At 43.1% G+C, this 20,952-nt stretch overlaps 1 protein-coding gene across 1 annotated transcript in view; it reads right to left on the minus strand.

The window, feature by feature from the left end:
• The window catches only part of LOC115476776 (deoxyribonuclease-1-like), a 102,115-nt gene that overhangs the window by 70,464 nt on the left and 10,699 nt on the right, over positions 1-20,952 (minus strand). Inside the window, exon 3 of the mRNA XM_030213356.1 lies at positions 1,817-1,967. Within this exon, the coding sequence (XP_030069216.1) occupies positions 1,817-1,954 (138 nt within the window). The 5' untranslated portion in view covers positions 1,955-1,967. The remainder of the gene's footprint in view (positions 1-1,816; positions 1,968-20,952) is intronic.

Raw genomic sequence — 20,952 nt, forward strand, 5'->3', positions numbered from 1 at the left:
GGCTTTTCAGCTTGGAGAAGAGACGGCTGAGGGGAGATATGATAGAAGTGTATAAAATAATGAGTGGAATGGATCGGGTGGATGTGAAGCGACTGTTCACGCTATCCAAAAATACTAGGACTAGAGGGCATGAGTTGAAGCTACAGTGTGGTAAATTTAAAACGAATCGGAGAAAATTTTTCTTCACCCAACATGTAATTAGACTCTGGAATTCGTTGCCGGAGAACGTGGTACGGGCGGTTAGCTTGACGGAGTTTAAAAAGGGGTTAGATAGATTCCTAAAGGACAAGTCCATAGACCGCTATTAAATGGACTTGGAAAAATTCCGCATTTTTAGGTATAACTTGTCTGGAATGTTTTTACGTTTGGGGAGCGTGCCAGGTGCCCTTGACCTGGATTGGCCACTGTCGGTGACAGGATGCTGGGCTAGATGGACCTTTGGTCTTTCCCAGTATGGCACTACTTATGTACTTATGTAATTTGTCTGCCATCTCTTGGTTCTAATTTCATTGGAATTCATATTTTATAAGAATTAAACTTTGAAGTCAGAATACAGGTTATCTAGTTTCCACCACCTCGTTCCTTCGTTAAAAGAAAAACTGACAAATAAAAAATTGTACCCCCAGATTTGGGGAAACAGGAGCCCCTAAGAAAAGAGTCCCTGGCCATTACAGCTTTAGATCGTCATGGGAAATCCAGCCTGGGCAACGCCCAGATGTGAGCAGCCTGTGGTGTAGGAAAGGTTCCGACAGCTTGGATTTAAAAAATTTGCTGGAAACGGTCCTGAGTAACTCTGGAACGTTCATAGTAGCCCCGAAGTTCCAGAGTTACTCAGGACCGTTTCCAGCAAATTTTTTAAATCCAAGCTGTCGGAACCTTTCCTACACCACCGGCTGCTCACATCTGGGGCATTGCCCAGGCTGGATTTCCCATGACGATCTAAAGCTGTAACGGCCAGGGACTCTTTTCTTAGGGGCTCCTGTTTCCCCAAATCTGGGGGTACAATTTTTATTTGTCAGTTTTTCTTTTAACGAAGGAACGAGGTGGTGGAAACTAGATAACCTGTATTCTGACTTCAAAGTTTAATTCTTATAAAATATGGATTCCAACAAAATTAGAACCAAGAGATGGCAGACAAATTAAGGAATATATATCTTACATTATTAACATAGAAGGGAAGGACCAAATAGTACATTTAACACTGAATAGATATACACATTCCCTCCCCATTTGGATAGTATATAAGAACAGCATACAGTGAGAAGACTCCTGACGCAGGCCTGTATGGCCGAAACAGCTGTGTCGAGTCCCTTTCTCCCTGCTATCCATTGATAAATAAAGTTTATTTTTTAATTTCAACAACCAAGTGTTGACGCCTTACATTTTTTTATATATACTTGGAATTTTTTTTGTGTTTTTTTATTATTATTTTTTTATTTTTTTCTTATTTTGTCTTTTTTCTTTTGTTGGTCCTCTTCGCTGTTTTGTTTGTCATGATGGAAACTCTGCATATAGAAGTGTAAAGGGAAGAATGTGGGACTGCTCCTTGCTGAGAGAGTTTATATTTTCTGCTGAATTTTTATGGCAATTGAAATAGATCAGATGAGCTACTGAAAATTCTGGAGAGTCTACCAAAATGCTGGTAAGTTGGGAGGACTGGTAAAAGGCATGGCCATCCTTTGGAAAGTCGTAGGATTACTGTATGGCAGTCACATGCAGGATACAAATAGATATCACCTGCTCAGTTATTTCTGAGCCCCTTGTTTAACACAGGGAATTGTGTTGGTTTGCCTCAAAAGATGTAGCTGGTACTTACACTGACAATAATGTTAGCGGTATCCGGGTTGTCCATCTTGGAGTCTCCAAACCATTTGATGTTGAAGGCTCCTATTTTCAGAGCAGCTGCTGTGCTGAGCAGGTAATTCAAGGAGAACAAAGCCAAGAGCTGCCTCATGGTGTTTCGTCTGCTGTGTCAAGAGGAGAAGAGGACACAAGGGTAATATCTCATTAAGCCCCAGAGGGAACCAAAGCATCACTTCCAGAGCACTAGAGTTCCTTACTTCTATTTTAATTATTAAAAAATCATTTGTATGGTACATACCAGGTATACATGGATATAGACTTACATAGTTGATTTGGCTGAAAGATGATTAGAGGTCCTTGAGTCCAACTGTCTTGTGGTTGCCTCACAGCTCTCTTTACGAGGTCATTGGAAGGCAAAAAAAAATCTGCACATCTGTAACCAGTTGTGCAACAGTGAAAAACATTTTCTTCCTGACCTCTGTTTTGGTAATTGGTGTAAGGCCTTGGATCTGTACTTTTCCTAAGTACCCACAAATAGCTTTTTCCATCAAAACATTTTAAGCTATCTCTCAAATATATTCAATGTAGACACTCTAGCCCTTACTCAGTAAAGATAGGCATAGCATGAGGAAAAGGTCCTTTCAATATAAGCAGTGGTATGCCGGAGTCGGCTCTCATGGGATAGTGAGAGCCATTTGGTAAGTTTTTAAGAATTTTGGGAGCTGGTTGTTAAAGTAGGCCCTGGTGTGGCTAATTTAACAACCAGCTCCAAAAATTTTTACTTCACTGGCGGGGATGCCAAGCCATACCAGCCAAGTAAATGGACTGCTGCTGCTCCCCACTGCTTGTTTCTGGCTCTGAGTGGCATGCTGGGACTTCTCACACGTGGTTTCCCAGCATGCTGCTCAGAGCCAGAAACAAGCAATGGGGAGCGGCAGCAGTCCATTTTAATTGGCTGGTTTGGCTCCGCATTCCTGCCACAAAGATATGCCTAGTGTGCTCACACGGGGGGTGGTAGAGAAGAATGCATTACCCCCCCCCCCAGTCCACCTCTGGGCCCCCGCAAATTGCAGGGCTGGCTACACCCGGAGAGAGAGCCGGGTGTTAAAAATTTACCAGCACACTACTGAGTATAAGGCTAATGTCCCATAATTTCTGTGCCCTTTGAGGAAGAAACTCCTTCTTCTGAAGCTGGAGAAATCTATTACACCTTAACCTTAGAGTAGGGGTGGTCAACCATAGTCTTCGAGGGTGACAACCCAGTTTAGTTTTCTGTGGATTCCCTGCTGCAGCCTTGGTATGTGGGACGCTGTGCCCTCATGTTTATTCTTTGCTATGGACTGGTTCTATCCAACTAGAGATCTGGTGCCTGCAGATGGACAGTATCCCCCAGATTCTATATATGGCATCCAGAATTGGGCACGCTTCCGAGATGCACTAATGAGCTGTTAACCATCAATGATTGGACCACCAGGGAATGGGCATGTAAGCCCAATAACATTGGTGGGGGGAAGGGGCTTGCTTCTCCGGGGGGGGGGGGATGGAGAGAAGAAGGGGGATTCAGTGTGGGCAGGTCTTGCCTTGGATCTAGGGGGCAGGAGGTGGGTATTATGCTCTACTTCTGGAGGGGAGGGATGGGGAATTGGAAGTGGTGGGTGTACAAGCTCCGGGGGGAGGATCAGAAGGGGGGATTGTCATGACCCGAAAGCTTAACTGGGTCTAATATTCAAACTGGTTGCCTTTGCTGCATAAAGTTTGGGCAGCCTTTTTTCTGTCCTAACTTTACGCAGTTACTCAGCCAGTCAGCAGATTGAAAATCTCTGCTAGTCACCAGCTTTACTTTGCCCTGACTCCGTCCTAACTCTGCCTCTGCACCACCCACAAACTAGCCGGTTTTGGTATGGGTGGTTAGAGGGAATATTCAGCGGTACTGTCCAGTATATTAACGTATGCTTCTATCTGATGCTTTCATTTCCTTCCATAGTGGGCAAACAGCATGGCTTCAAGGACTGCAAACTGTCATTTCAACAGACGACATACAAGCCGGACAGAGTGATGCAGGAAATGATGGCAGATAAAAATACTAGTAGTGTACAGCCAGAAAGGTTTTGTTTCCTGTGTCATTTACAGGAATGTTCATTTTGTTTGAGGTGTTTTTTGACATTTTGGCATTACAGGAGCAATGTTGTTAACAGTGTGTGCTCTTTTGGAAAGACTGCATGCTATGGACGACAAACAAAAACCAGAAAATGTTAAATTTATTCTGCTTGTTTTCATTTGACAATGATAGGAAACAACAAGGGATAGTCATTGACATTTCCTATGTAATTTCAAATGAATGCACATCCTTCCTAAAAACCAGTGGGTTCATCCAGTCTACCCAGTTTCCGTCTTTTCAGTTTTCTATCACTGTGGGTAAATAAGTGCATACATCGAAAGGTCATTGTTACATGCTGTTTTGATGGTGAAATAGTCAATCATTTTTAATTTCTTAGCAAATTTAAATAGTGCCACTCTTGTGTTAAAAGTGTTGCATCTAGGATTGAGACAAAAGATAACATTTTTTGCTGTATTTGGATTTCTGTCCTATTGAGGACTTCATCTGAAATATTTACTATTCTGTCTAAAATCTATCTAGACATTTTTTCTAATTCCTTTTCTGTAACTTGTTCTGTGGTAGGTTGGTCTTCCTCTCCCATAATTATAGCAGTTCCAGATCTTCACATATTTTTGACTTGTCCTCTGAACCCTGTTCCTAAATTTAGCTGTCCCAGATGTCTGTTAATATTAGGGTTCTAACAAGAGCAGCCTTGTGCATGCTATCCCATTCACTTGGAGCAAGCCTGATGCTGCTGTACCATTGCAACAAGGACATGCTGTGTCATAAGTACATAAGTATTGCCACACTGGGTCAGACCCAAGGTCCATCAAGCCCAGCATTTGTTTCCAACAGTGGCTAATCCAGGTCACAAATACCTGGCTAGATCCCAGAAAAGCTCAAGACATTTTATGCTGCTTATCCCAGAAATAAACAGTGGATTTTCCCCAAGTCAATTTAATAATGGTCTATGAACTTTTCCTTTAGGAAGCCATCCAGACCCTTTTAAAACTCTGCTAAGATAACCGCCTTTACCACATTCTCTGGCAACGAATTCCAGCGTTTAATTACACGTTGAGTGAAGAAAAATGTTCTCCAATTCGTATTAAATTTACTACTTTGTAGCTTCATCGCATGCCCTCTAGTCCTACTATTTTTGGAAAGAGTAAACAAACCATTCACGTCTACCCATTCCACTCCACTCATTATTTTATAGACCTCTATCATATCTCCCCTCAACCATCTCTTCTCCAAGCTGAAGAGTCCTAGACGCTTCAGCCTTTCCTCATAGGGAAGTTGTCCCATCCCCTTTATCATTTTCGTCGCCCTTAAGGTCTAATGCACCTGTTCTGCTGGAGTGACGTAGGTTTCAGTCACATTGCCCAGGATGACAAGGAATGAAAGCACCTGATACAAAACAAAGGGACCTTTTTATTAAAGTGTTTTAGATTTTGCATTTACTGCAGCATAGCAGAGGCATTTAACATGCTGTGGCTGCAAATCTAATGCAGCAAATATTGGGGGTGTCTGCAACAGTTTCCTATCCAAGTCCCATGTTGGCATTAACACGAAGTACTCTGGTTGATCTTAGCATGGAATCACTTAGTGCCTGCTATTTAGGAGGTGGTAAGTGGTTCTGCATTAACGGTGCGTTAGTTGGTTACCCCCAAATTCTATAAATGGTGCTCAAAATTGTCTGCTCAAATTTGGGCACACACCAAACAAGCCAATTAGCACCAATAATTGTGGGCTTATAAGCAGTTATTGGTGCTAATTGGCAACAATTGAAATTTACATGCAGTGGTGTAGTAAGGGAGGACGGCGCCCCCCGTAGTAGAGAAGGAATATGATGCCCCACTTTTCTACACCACTGTTTGCCTCTGCTCCCCCCCCCCCCCCCATGGTGCACACAGCATACCTGAACTGCCAGGGTCCTCCAGCCCTGCCAGCTGAAGCCCTCTTGCCAGTGCACCATGTTGTCCACTCCCCCCATGAATGTGTGAAAACTGTGCATACATGGGAGGCAGGCCTCCCTCACATATGCTCAGTTGTACACAAAACCAGCATTGCACAGGAGGGTGGGGAGAGGATGGTGTGGCATGTGTGCAGGAGTGCTTCTGTTTGAGGGGCTTGGGGACCCCTACCAACCAAACACCTCAATTTTTGAGGGGGCCTGGAGCACCCACCATGCCCCTGCCAAGATGGCACCTGTGGAAGTCCACCCCCCACCCTGCCCATGATAATTGTAAACAATTATCAAGACCAGGCCCTTTTTCTTAAGCATCTCTCAACCAGGGGCGTAGCCAGACTTCAGTGGGAGGGGGGTCCAGAGCCCGAGGTGAGGGGGGACATTTGAGCCCCCCCCCCTCCGGTGCCACTGACCCCCTGCCATTTTTGACCCCCTCCCCTGCCACCACCACCTTTGACCCCCTCTTCCCACCGCCGCCAACCCTCCCCCGCCACCACCGTTGGTACCTTTGCTGACGGGGGTCCCCAACCCCCGCCAGCCGAAGTCCTCTTCTCAGGCACAGCTGCGTTGCTGATCTGCAAGGGCAGGCTTCTGTTTCTGTGAGTCTGACGTCCTGCACGTTCAACATGCAGGACGTCACTCACAGAAACAGAAGCCTGCCCTTGCAGATCAGCAACGCGGCCGCGCCTGACAAGAAGACTTCAGCTGGCGGAGTTGGGGACCCCCGTCAGCAAAGGTATCTGACGGTGGCAGGGGAGGGTTGGCGGCGAGAGGGGGGTCAAAGCGGTTGGCGGGGGCCTGGGCCAAATCTACGGGGCCCATGCCCCCATGGCCCCACGTAGCTATGCCCCTGCTCTCAACCCCCCCCCCCCACTATGCCACTGTTTACATGTGCATCTTGCTAGGCGCTATTCTATACAGATGAGTGCGTAAATGTTTTAGCATGCAACTGAAAATAAAGCATGACCATGACCATGGGAGGGACATGGGCAAGTCAGCGATGTCACCAAAGATGCGTGCTGTATTATAGAATCTGGGGGATCCATTCTTAATTTAGGTTTGGGGATTTACGTCAATGTTCAATTGGGCACAGATCCTGGTGCTAAGTGGTATTCTACAAATGGCACCCAATCCTGAGCGCTCTTTATAAAATAGTGACCAGCGCTCATTTTTTTTGCAGCACTATCTACTGAATGTAGTCTTTAGCATGCAGTAACTGCATCACGCTAACTACATTACACCCTCCATGCTCTTTTTCTGCCCATGCCCTGCCTAGTAACACCCCTTTACACAAACCACCATGAATGCATGATTTGCACAGTAGTTCCCAAACCTGGTCCCGGAGGCACCCCAGCCAGTCAGGTTTTCAGGATATCCACAATGAATATTCACTACCTCCACTGCATGCAAATTTCTCTCATAAATATTCATTGTAGATATTCTGAAAACCTGACCGGCTGGGGTGCCTCCAGGACCAGGCTTGGGAACCATTGATTTAGCGTTTGATAATTACAAAATTACTGCACATGAGATTACTACAGTTGTGCGTTGGCTGTTACTGCACACTAAACTGCATATTACTAGCATAACACTTAAAAGGGCCCCTAAATCAATGTGTTACTGAGTTCCCCACCCAGTCCTTGCTGCTCCCCATTTCATACCTACGAGTTACTAATAGGTTGCTTTTACCAAACTTGAGTCAACCAAAAACCAAGATCACAATATTTCTCACAGTCACAGCATTCCTGAAATAAACAAGCAAACATCCCTGTGAGGCAGCGGTAACAGCACACCTCCATGTTTTTCCTAGAATGCTCATATGCTTATATTTTGGAAATGTGCAGTAATATAATTTTACCAACCAAAGTGGCTCAATCATTTAACAGTTGCTATTCATCTTATGTGAGGAGGAAAAAAGCCTCTGTATTCCCGTTTCAGTACATACTTGTGTCTGTTAAACCAGGATGGAATCTTCATAGGCTAAAAAAACCTCCTCATAACTTTAATCAACAAAACAGCAATCACATCACACTTGACGAACACTTATCTTTAGTGCCGCCCATGCAGTTGCAATTTAGCTTCACTCTGATACTCCCGACGGGGTCCCGTTTCGCCATCACAGGCTTTCTCAAGGGAAACACGTCATGCTGTGATGTGAATCTGCTTACTAAGCTCTGCAGTGCTCATTGTCAGAAGCTAAATTGCAACTGCATGGGCGGCACTAAAGATAAGTGTTCGTCAAATGTGATGTGATTGCTGTTTTGTTGATTAAAGTTATGAGGAGGTTTTTTTAGCCTATGAAGATTCCATCCCGGTTTAACAGACACAAGTATGTACTGAAACGGGAATACAAAGGCTTTTTTCCTCCTCACATAAGATGAATAGCAACTGTTAAATGATTGAGCCACTTTGGTTGGTAAAATTGTATTTGTTTCAAACGTAGTGGTATTGTCCTATTTTTGATTTCAGTAATATAATTTAGCATTGTCCCTTCTGTGAATGTTGATGTACAGTGCTGTGCAATCCTAGGGGTACACACTGTGGGGGTAATTTTATAAAGTGGGTGCTAACATTTATGTGTGAGTTACGCCTGTAAATTTACTTTATTGATTGATTTATTTATTAGGATTATTTACCACCTTTTTGAAGGAATTCACTCAAGGTGGTGTACAGTAAGAATAAATCAAACATGAGCAATAGACAATTACAGCAGTAAAAATATTCAAATAACAATACAAAGTATGGCATAGCATACTACTTACAAAATATTTAATAGAACATTTTAATTGACAGTGTAGGGTATAAGCAATGATTAAAATAATGACATATACGTATATACAGATGTAAATGCCAAAATTCCACTTAAACACTGTCCTGGAAATGCAACATATATCTTACCTAGTGCATATTTTACAGGGAGACATACACATAGGTAGAGTCTGGGCAGAGCATGGGTGGGAGTCATACCCACGTAAGTTACGCCTGTATCTTCAGCATTTAGGTGCTCACGCCTAAATTATAGGCTTGTATTTCACCAGTCACACTCATATTCTATAAAGGAAAGTAGCCACAAATCTAGTCACCGCATCTCAAAAAAGATATAGTGGAATTAGAACAGGTACAGAGAAGGGCGACGAAAATGATAAAGGGGATGGGACAACTTCCTTATGAGGAAAGGCTGAAGCGTCTAGGGCTCTTCAGCTTGGAGAAAAGACGGCTGAAGGGAGATATGATAGAGGTCTATAAAATAATGAGTGGGGTGGAACAGGTAGATGTGAATCACTTGTTTACTCTTTCCAAAAATACTAGGACTAGGGAGCACGCAATGAAGCTACAAAGTAGTACATTTAAAACAAATCGGAGAACATATGTGACCATCTCTGGGAAAAGGTGACTAAAGTAGTGGATCCAAAATATTGAGAATGGCAGATTTTTCATGTCATGGGTCCATAAACACTCTGAAAAGGTCACGGGGTCGATAGTCAGCCACTCTACCCCCAGAATGCCTCCAAAATAGCCAGTTTTGTGATAGGCACTAACTGGACATTTTCAGCTGCACCAACTCGTTATGTGCCCCTAAAATGAATGGTTGGCTTGAACAAGCAACATAACCGACCAGGAGCCATTTCTGGCTGGTTAAATCGCTTCAAATATCAACCCTTACATGTTTGAACATCTGTAACTTTTTTATTTTTCCCATAAAAGGATGGGGGTTAGACTGTAGTATTACAGATTGTTTGCTCTAACAGAATTCATTAAAACCTCCATTTTCATTTCTGGTGACTTTAGTCACCTTTCCGAAATGATGGTCACATATTTGTTGACTCAACATGTAATTAAACTGTGGAATTCATTGAAAGAGAATGTGGTAAAAGCAGTTAGCTTACCAGGGTTTAAAAAAGATTTGGACAATTTCCTAAAAGAAAAGTCTATAAGCCGTTATTAAGATGGACTTGGTAAAATCCACTATTTATTTCTAGGAAAAGCAGCACAAAATCTGTTTTACTCTTTCGGGATCTTGCCAGGTGCTTGGACCTGGATTGGCTTGATGGACCTTCGATCTGTCCTAGCATGGCAACGCTTACATTCTTAATAGCTATACTATTATAGAATTAACCCCCCTTTTCCTTGTGATCACTAAGCTCTCTTTAAGGGCTGATGTACAGTGGGTGTAAGCCCAGGGATACACGCTGTGTAATCACTGTCCTCTCTGTAAATTCTGGTGTACAATGTTGCCTAACCTCAGGGATTCACACTATCTGATCCTTGTTCCCTCTGTTATCTGTCCTTGTTGTTAGACTGCTCTGTGTATTAGGAATGAGCAGTTGTTAGAAACAACATAAAATTTGTCAAACAACATATCCTGCCCCTTTCTCATTTTCAAAACCAAATGATAGAAAACCCCCACAATTTCATTTCTCTTTCACTGTCGTGAATGGTATATACTATTCTTACAAAGTAAAAAGAATACTTGAAGCAAAACACTTTTAAAAACAAATCAACGCAGTTCGGTGTTAAATGGCTTATAAGTTGTGGGTTTTTTTTTTTTTTTTTTTGAGGGGGGGAGTAGGGGAATAGAGAATGGATAGGCTGGTGGAGGGGAAGGGAGTCGGAGAGTGGGAACAACACACAAGTCCCAATTATCGAGTGGATGGTAGGTATTTAGTAAAGGTGCACTAACCTCGTGCTTGCTCCTACCTCTTCTATAGGCACAATATACAATGTTAACCTGTGCTATCCTGTTCATTAAACATTGAAAGAGTACAAAGAGGGGGAGCTGGGAAGGAACTTACGAAAGGTCGAGACTAGAGGGCTATAAATGACTCAAGGAGCACTCGCTTATCTTGGTATGTATATGTAAGTGAGCTATTGATGTCATCTAGCGGTATAGTCACTTAGGAACATTGATATTAGCAAAGGATAGGGGGAAGGTCTGAGGGGAGGGCACGGGAATACTTATCATGTAAGCCACAACAAAAGTAAGCCACAACAAAAGGGGCTGGAGGAGGGTGGGGAGGGGGGGAGGGGGGGGAAAAACCAAATAAAAACTTACGCCTTCTGTTACAAGGCACTTGTGTGATGTAAACCAGTCTTTTGGTCATGCTTGTACTCAATACATGTTATATGTGGTTTGCACTGTTAACTTTAATAAAAAACGTTGAAACATAAAAACAAATCAAAAAGACGGTAAAGAACATGAAACTTAAAAAGAAACAGAACATTTTCCAGTAGCAATGCACAATCATTTGAAACAACAAGAGAAATATTGCTTCATGCTGTTTTTGGCCCAAAATGGCAGAAAAAGAAAACCCATTGGTTGATATTCAAAATATTTAACCGGCCGCTGATTGGTTAATTGCTTCTTCAGGGCTAACCACTAATTTTCAGTGGCACTTAACTGCTTATCGCCACTGAAAATTAGAGGTTAGAGCCTACGTGAAAACTGGATATTTTAGGGGTGTTCCGGGAGCGGAATCATCAGTTGGCTGGTTAAATGCCGATATGCAGCGTTTAACTGGCCAGGTTAACCGCATAAATAGGAAGCATAAAAGTCAGTTTTATCTTTATGCGTTAACCCATTGCCACTTAAGTTCTGAATATCGACTTAGTCAGCTATGCGTTAGCCGGCTCTGCATAAACCGGATATTCAATGCCAAAGCCATGACTTTGGCATTGAATATTTAGGAATAACAATATCCGGGAATAACACTGGCATTAATCAGCAAAACACTCACCGTTCCTGGTTGAATATTGACCCACATTTTTTTTCTATGTTGTAATAGTGTGCACTCTTCAGAAAAAGTGTGCACATTGCCCCAGAATAAAAACAACATCAAAAATTAAAAAACAAAACAAAATCAACAACCTAAACCTTAACCTAATCTGTTCACAAAGTTCCTACCCACAGACAACAAAAAGGAACCATCCTCACCCATACAACATGCGATCTAATGCCACTGCACACAAACCAAGTTCAAGACTTCAACATAACCAAACTATAAAACACAGGAAACTAAGCAACCAAACCCGAACAACAAATCTTCCCTGACACATTAATAAACTGCCCCTATCTCTCCTCACAATTACCCACCCCTCCCTTCCTTATTGATTTCTCTCTTAATTCTCTACTCCCCCATCTACTCTCTTAAAATGTACTTCTCTACCCCCCCAAAACTAACATTGTAAGCCACATCAAACCAAACATGTTTGAAAAATGTGGGATACAAATGCTGCTATAAATATATAAAATAAATAAAATGTAAACGAAAATTCCTGTCAAGGACATGGGAAACAACACAAAATGAAACTTTTTCAGCTGCTCACCCCTTTTAAGCAGCTCTTCGAGTTGATTAAAACTAAAGCAACCCCCATCAGGGTTTGTCCACTGGGAATTCTTGTCATTGTATTTTTTTTCTCTATCCTTTAGTAAACATAAATGTCCAGCCAGGAGGTAGCCAGTACACCCTTCCCGTGCTCTAAGGCTTTCACAAGCAACTTTATATCACAAATAATGGAAGAAGAACAAAGTTCTATGAAATATTTCAATCTGTCTCTGAGGTACTATGATCAATAACATTATAGTACTGTTAGCATCCATTTATAGCCTGTTCCTCAGACCTGAGGGTATCCGTTAGACCTGCTGTCCCTTCCCCCTTCTGTTACACACTTGTGTCTCCTCTCCTTCCCCCCCACCCTGAGAAGTCACTCTCACCAAATAATGCTGAGGCAGGATAGATAAGCCTCCAGGTGTTGTACTGTCACTGCCTCCTCTTCCAGTTGTGGGGACAATGCATTCAGCTAGTCCAGTGGTAAGTGAGTTCGCCTGCTGTAAGCCTTCTGACAGTTGTATGGAATTGAGAATAGGATGTGTGCTGTTCTCCAGCTGTAGATGATGGCACTGCCTATGAGATGTCTGTCCACCAAACTTCACACCTTGGCATATACTGTGAGTCACACAGATATTTACCCTCCCACACCCCATCAAACACATCTCAGCACAGTTCTGGAGGTATTTTCTGCCACATGATGCTTCGCTTGGAAATGCAATTCCTACTGGAAAAACTGGCTCTTTGTGTGTCTAGGCTGGTGCTAGAGGGCATCATGCCATGTGCCAGGCTGGAGCAGTAATACTTGGTAACTGGACTATCTCAGTGCTGGGAGGTGCCAGGGCTGAGCTTATGTTTTACTGGAGCACCAATTACCCATGCAAATCTGGTTTAATTAGGAGCAGTTTCTCTAGTGAGAAGGTTTTTCTGGTCGCTCCTTTTTATTTTCCTCTCAGCCAACTGGTTTACTGCTCTTTAATGTTCTGTACCCTCTTATATCCATAAGAGGAATGTAATTTGGAGGTTGCACATCACAGGTGTCAGACTAAGCACTCACCTTTTTGAGGCTGTGCATTAGGATGTGACTATTTCTCTGTAATGCATTTTCCTGGAATCTCCTGTTCATCATGTATTTATTTATTTATTGGGATTTTTTAACCACCTTTATGAAGAGGTTCACCCAAAGTGGCATACAGCAGGTACAGTTTAACATAAAACTTACAATTTTCTTGACAGTATAACAATGGTAAAATACAATCCATGAGGTAAACTTGGAGATGGCAAACTGAATCTTAATAATAGGAATAACAAGAAAAGAGTCAGAGATATAAATATTTAACAGCGGTTTAAAATATGATAGAACTATGATAAATGTCATCAGAAAATGAATGATGCATGGGAGAACAATCGTATAATATAGATTTAATACGCATACTCACAATGTCAGCACAATACAAGTGAAACACTTTAATAGTTACGTATGAAAATATTTAAATAACATGTTCATGCAATATAATGAAACATCTTAATAGGTGGATGAGGGAGCAAGTGCAGTTTAGATATATAGACAGTAAAAAATGAACACTCCTCTTATTGACTTACAAGTGCATTCACTCTGCAGCTCCTCAGTACCTCTCCAACCTTATCTCTCCCTACATTCCTCCCCGGGAACTCCTTTCACTGTGTAAATCTCTCTTATCTGCACCTTTCTCCTCCACTGCCAGCTCCAGACTCTGTTCCTTTTATCTTGCTGCACCATATGCCTGGAATAGACTTCCTGAGCTGGTATATCAAGCTCCATCTCTGGCCGTCTTCAAATCTAGGCTAAAAGCCCACCTTTTTGATGCTGCTTTTAACTCCTAACCCTCACTCGCTTGTTTGGTACCCATGTTTTATCATTCCCACCTTATCCCACATTTGTCCTGTTTGTCTGTCCTAATTAGATTGCAAGCTCTGTCGAGCAGGGACTGTCTCTTCATATCCAGTATACAGCACTGCGTATGTCTAGTAGCTCTATAGAAATGATAATAAGTTATGTTTACAGTTGAATAAGATATAAAGAACTGCCCAGGGGCAGAGTGAGTGGATAATCAATCGTCATCTTTATTAAAGGCTTAGGGAGAACAGCCAGGCTTTCAGATAGTTTTGAGTTTTGACATGCTAATGCTCCTCCCTCTGGGAGTAAGTTCCAGAGTGTGGGGGTTAATCTTGAGAAGGCTCGCTGGCTGGTATCACATCGTCATACAATTTCTTTTGACAAGGGTACGGATAGTGATGCTCCATGGGAGAACCTTAGAGGTCTCAAAGGTGTCTAGAGGGCTAAATTATTTTTTAAGTACTCTGGCTCATTTTGTCTGAGGACCTTGAAAATCAAACATAGAGTTTAAAATTTAGCCCTGTAAGGTACTGGTAGCTAGTGTAGTTTTTGCAGGAAGCATGTGATGTGGTCATGCCACTTGCAGCCCTCTATCAGTTGTTCTGCAGCATTCTGAATTAGTTGGAGCTGATACAGACTCTTTTTGGTTTGACCAGTGGGGTATTATAGTAGTTTAGTTGTGATGGTATCATAGGATGGACCACTGTGTTCAGACTTGTCGTTTCAATATGTAGACAAAGATTTCCTAGTTACTGCTGGTGATAGAAACAGTTTTTAAAGATTGTTTCAATTTTGCAGGATCAACGTAAGTGACGAGTCTAACAACATCCCAAGATTCCTGACCTGTGATTTTCCAAAAGGTATTTTGAAGTCTAGTACCTGTCCACTTGTTTTAGGAACCCAGACAATCTCTGTTGTACTTGGGTTCAGGCAGAGTTTGTTGTTGTTTGCCCATTCCTGAGTTGCGGTTAGACAGGCAGTCAGTTTACTCAGAGCTGTGGGTGGATCTGGTTCTTTGGGTATGAGTGGATGCCCATCATTGGCCTGGATGCAGAATTTTGTATCATTGGCTGAGGAGGTTGCTGTGCTGGAGGCTTGGGATAAAAATGAGGTAAGGCATGTGACGGTATGGATTCCTTTGGTGCCCCTCGGTTCAGTGCCCGAGGTGATGATGTGCTGCTGCACAGCAGAGCTGATTGTTGTCTGGCTGTGTAGATACTGTGCACTGGCACCTGTTTCTCCCAGCCTTGTATGCTGCATGTTTGTCTTAATTGGACTGTGGGCTCTCTGAAGCAGCTACTCTCTGTAAAGTATTGTGTATTCCTAGTAGCACTTTAGGAAATGAGAATTAGGTAGCACCAGCAAGAGAAGTATGCTGTCTCATTTCTTAAAGGAGCCGATATTCAGATCATGGGAGTTAGCCTGAATAACTCCCGAGGTCACCGCTAAACCCAGATATTCAATGCAGGGCCATTTCTAGTGATTGGCATTGAATATGCAGCCTATGTTTGGCCGGTTAGAAGATAACAGACCAAATTGCTATTCAGCCGGATATCTTCTAACAGGCCAAATATAGCCATTAAAGTGGGCTGAAAATGAGCAAATAGACAGTTATGTCAGCCGATATAACCGGCTATCTGTTAGCTGCTATCTGGCAATACTCAGCAGGAGATAGCTGGCTATCCTCCACTGAATATTGCTGGATAGCCGGTTAAGGGGTATTTAACTGGCCAGATGCCGATCCTGGCTAGTTAAATGCTTTTGAATATTGAGGGGTAAGTTACTGGCTGTAATTCTATAAAGTGGCTACTCATTCTAGGTGCCACAAGGGCTTGCGCTTAGCACTAGATCTACAACAGCGTAAGAGTGCACTAAGCTGCTTTAGAATATTAGCACAAACCCACAATGGTATGCCAAAAATTAGGTGCGCCTACTTATGACAGACCAATGGCTGGTGTAAGTTGGTGGGCCTAAGTGCACCATGCAATGCACACAACTTATAGTATTCTATAAGTTGCTTGGTGACATGCCCATAACATGTTTATGTGGCTCTTGTGTAGCCAGACTTTGGAGGCTACATGCAGCCAAGAAACTAACCCTCAGATTCTATATAACGTGACTAAAATTGTGCGCATAAATCCAGTCATATTCTGGATTTGTGCATGCAATTTAATTACTTAAGAAGCCAATCAGTGTAAATAAGTGCCACTTAACAAGCAATTATTGACACTAACTGGCATTAATTAGAATTTACATGCACAACTTGCTAAGCATATTCTGTAAAGTGGTGCGTGTCAATTCTAATGCGTACTGCCAAAAAGGGGGTGTAGCCATGGGTGTGGTATGGAATATCGGACACACTTCTCACTGCTCCATAGTTCTCAATCAGGCTTCAGGCCATAATACAGCACAGTGACAGTCATAACCGCATTGATAACAAAATTCAGATGATCGATTTGCCAAGGTCAGAAAATTCTACTACCACAATTTGACATGTCAAGCGCGTTTGACGTAATAAACCACAAAACACTAATGATCCTACTACACAATATGGGAATCAGTGGTACAGTGGCAGCATGGATCAATGGATTCTTAAGGACCAGATCCTATCTGGTAAAGATGATCAACCAGTTTTATGCCTCATGGACTCCTGAATACGGGGTACCACATGGATCGCCAATATCACCCATACTATTCAACATCATGATAGCACCACTCGGGAAGAAACTAGAAAACATGGGATTTAACCCATTTATATATGCTGATGATGTCACCATATACGTACCTTATAAAGACAACATCACGGAAATATTGGGTAAGATAAAAGAAGGCCTAGACCTAATGGAAAACTGGGCCAAAATCTTCAAACTGAAATTAAACAGAGATAAAACCAAATTCCTGGTACTATCCATATCGCAGAACAACACTACCTACCAAAAATTCACAATAGACCAAACATACCCTACAGAACCAAAACTAAAATTATTGGGAATTATTCTTGATAGACATTTAACGCTCGAAGATTAGGTCTCATCAGTAACAACAAAGAGTTTCAAAATGCTATGGAAACTGAGAAGGATCAGGGATTATTTCCCCAGACAGACATTTTGATTAATAGTACAATCCTTAATATTACCCCATCTTGACTACTGCAACGCAACATATGTAGGCTGCAAAGAAAGCACACTGAAATCACTGCAGACTGTTCAAAACATAGCAGCAAGACTAATATTCAAAAAGTCAAAATTCGAGACAGCAACACCACTGTTAGTCATGCTACTCTGGCTCCCAATAAAGGTCAAACTAATCTTCAACTGGCATGACAATTTTCAAAATACTGTTTGGTTTGTGTCCTGAATACATGTCAGACCTGATTGAACTATCATCAAGAAATGCACAGCCAGGAACCAGAGAGTACCTACTGTTCCCCCTGCAAATGCAGAAGCACAACCTACAAGGCCATCTATACAGCAGGTTTTGATTATCTGGGCTTCAAATTGTGGAACACAATTCCCAAGGCTTAAGAAGCATAGACAACAATCTCCAATTCAGAAGAGAACTAAAAATGCATCTTTTCAAAAAGTTTTATGGCTAATTAAAAACCTGTATTAAATGCGCACACAACTGCAATCCATGACAGTCACCTCCTATCAAGAAATCTTACTGAGTAACCACCACTGGTAACAACTAAGCGTATTCTATATATCACGCCTAAATCTAAGTGCCACATAGAAATGTTTACCGCACGGATTTCTTAAGTGACATATAGAATCTGGCCCTATATTCTTTGGAATGAAAGAAATACCTAGACAATGACCATATTCACTAACACTATAGGCTATCAGGTACTTATTGAAAATAAAGACGTTATTGCCTAATATATATTTTTGACTAAAAAGAAAAAGTACTGCAACTACAATGAATGCAACTATTGTTAATGCTTTTATCCCAACTTTATTGCTCTACAATTCTATCCACTTTTATGCTTATTTTCGAAAGTGATAGCCGGCCATCTTCCGACAGAAATCGGGAGATGGCCGGCCATCTTCTAAAAGCAGCCAAATCGGTATAATCGAAAGTCGATTTTTGGCCACGTTTAACTGAACTCCGTTGCGGAGCCGGCCAAAATTGACGAGGCCGTGTTGGAGGCGTGGTGAAGGCGGGACTGGGGCGTGGTTATGGGCTGGACAGAAATGGCCGGCTTTTGTCGATAATCGACAAAAAATTAGCCGTGTTTAGCGAACATTTAGGTCACTTTCTTTGGACCTTTTTTTTTCACGACCAAGTCCCAAAAAAGTGCCCTAAATGACCAGATGACCACCGGAGGGAATCGGGGATCACCTGCCCATACTCCCCCTGTGGTCACCAATCCCCTCCCATACTAAAAATATAAAAACATAAACCTTTTTTGCCAGCTTGTATGCCAGCCTCAAATGTCATACCCACCTCCATGAGAGCAGAATGTGTTGTATGGGCTTTTGGGGCCATTGCACTGAAAATACTAGCTCCTCCCACGACCAAATGCCTTGAATTTGGCCGGCTTTGAGATGGCCGACATAACTTTCCATTATCGCTAAACATAGAAACCGGCCATCTCAAACCCCGGCCAAATCCAATGCATTTGGCAGGTTAAAACAGTATTATCGAAAAAGATGGCCGGCCATCGTTTTCGATAATACCGTTCCAGCCAGCTTTAGTGCTGCGCCTAAAATAGATGGCCGCCAATCCATTTCAATATATAACAAATCAGTATATGTTCTTTCTTATTCCACTGCTTGCATTGTTTTATTATGTCAGTAATGCAGTATTCTTGGTTTAACTCATGTAAACCATGGGGCTGGGGATGGGGATGGGGTGGAGACTGCAGGGGGGGTGGGCCCCTCATCATCCCCCTCAAGGGGAGGCATGTAAGCCACATTGAACCTGCATCCAGTGGGAAAATGTGGGATATAAATGCTACAAATAAATACATCATGTTTGTTACCTCTGCCTTTCCCACTCATGGCAGGTTTGATGCAGCTTACATATTATATACAGGTACTTATTTGTACCTGTGACAATGGAGGATTAAGTGACTTACCCTATGCCTGCAGTGGGAATTGAATGCAGATCCCCAGGACCAAAGTCCAGCACCCTAGCCACTAGGCCACTTCTCAGCAATACATATGCCCTGAATGTCTTTTCCACATTATTCAACACAGTCCTACAATCCTCCATAAGTATGGAACAACAACATTTATACATTCTAGCCTGCAAACTATTTTCAAGGTTGCCACAGGTAGGTGCCTACTGAGCCCTTAAGTCATAGTGAGAGAAAGGGTTTATTGTTACAGTTCCTACTCCAAATTACCTGCAGGTGGCTACACCTTGGTGGCTAGAGTGGTCTAGTGGTTAGAGCACTGGTCTTATAATCCAGAGATTGTGGGTTCAAATCTTGTCTGTTCCTAGTGACCTTAGACAAGTCACTTAACCCACCATTACCTCAGATGCAAACTCAAAGCCTTCCTGGCACTGAGAAACATGCAGAGTACCTAAATATAACTCACTGTGAGCTACTACTGAAAAAGCTGTCATCAAATAAAAAATGCATATTTATGTGGCCTTCTGTACCTGTTGTATTTTATTGCAATTGTGATGAAGTAAACATCCATCTAATGCTTTTACCATTGTTTTCCCTTTTCTCCTCAGCACTATATACCATTGCTCAATGTGAAAAGCTGACCCAGCTGTTTGTAGCTCCTTCCTTGCCCTCACCAATGAGGATTGGTTGTGGGTAAGGGTGTCTGGTGATCACAGAGCAAACATCGTCTATGTGCTACCTATGGGTAACTGCTAGTTTCTACTTGGCAGATCACTAGTGCTAGACAACATACCTATTATTTACCCAACTCTGTGCTCAGGGCCGTGCCAACACGGTAAGCGAGGTAAGCATGGCAGGGGGGCGCCTTCCTCTGGGAGGTGCCGCCGCACCATGCTCACCTCGCTCGCCCTCCCGCTCCCATTGTTCAACTACTGCCCGCCCTCTTCTCCCCCCCCAACATCCCTTTTCTTTTTTTTTCTTTTTAAATTTACCTCCGTGGCGGTCCAGCAGCGCAGCGTCAGTGAAGGAGGCGGCGCTCCCGACGTCTCTAGCCTTCCCTTCGCTGTGTTCCGCCTTCTTCTGATGTCAAGGAAATGACGTCAGAAGAAGGCGGAACACAGCGAAGGGAAGGCTAGAGACGTCGGGAGGCGAGCGCCGCCTCCTTCACTGACGCTGCGCTGCTGGTGCTGGACCGCCACGGAGGTAAATTTAAAAAAAAAACCAAGAAAAGGGATGTTGGGGGGAGAGAAGAGGGCGGGCAGTAGTTGAACAATGGGAGCGGGAGGGCAGGGGAGAGACGAGCATGGATGCGAGGTGGGGGGGTCATGGAAGGGAGAGAGGGGAATTGCTGGAAAAGGATGAATGGAGGGGGCAGGGGACAGAGGAGCATGGATGGGCATGGATTCGGAGGGCAGGGCTCAGGGAGAGAGGGGAATTGCTAGATAGGGATGAATGGAGGGGGCAGGGGACAGAGGAGCATGGATGGGCATGGATTGGGAGGGCAGGGCTCAGGGAGAGAGGGGAATTGCTGGATAGGGATTAATGGAGGGTGACAGAGGAGCATGGATGGACGGCAGGGCTCAGGGAGAGAGGGGAATTGCTGGAAAGGGATGAATGGAGGGGGCAGGGGACAGAGGAGCATGGATGGGCATGGATTGGGAGGGCAGGGCTCAGGGAGAGGGGAATTGCTGGATAGGGATAAATGGAGGGGACAGATGGGCATGGATGGATATGGATTGCAGGGCAGGGCTCAGGGAGAGAGGGATGAATGGAGGGGACAGAGGAGCATGGATGGGAGGG

The sequence above is a fragment of the Microcaecilia unicolor genome, chromosome 8 (assembly GCF_901765095.1).
Source record: "Microcaecilia unicolor chromosome 8, aMicUni1.1, whole genome shotgun sequence".
NCBI classification, from domain to species: Eukaryota; Metazoa; Chordata; class Amphibia; order Gymnophiona; family Siphonopidae; genus Microcaecilia; species Microcaecilia unicolor.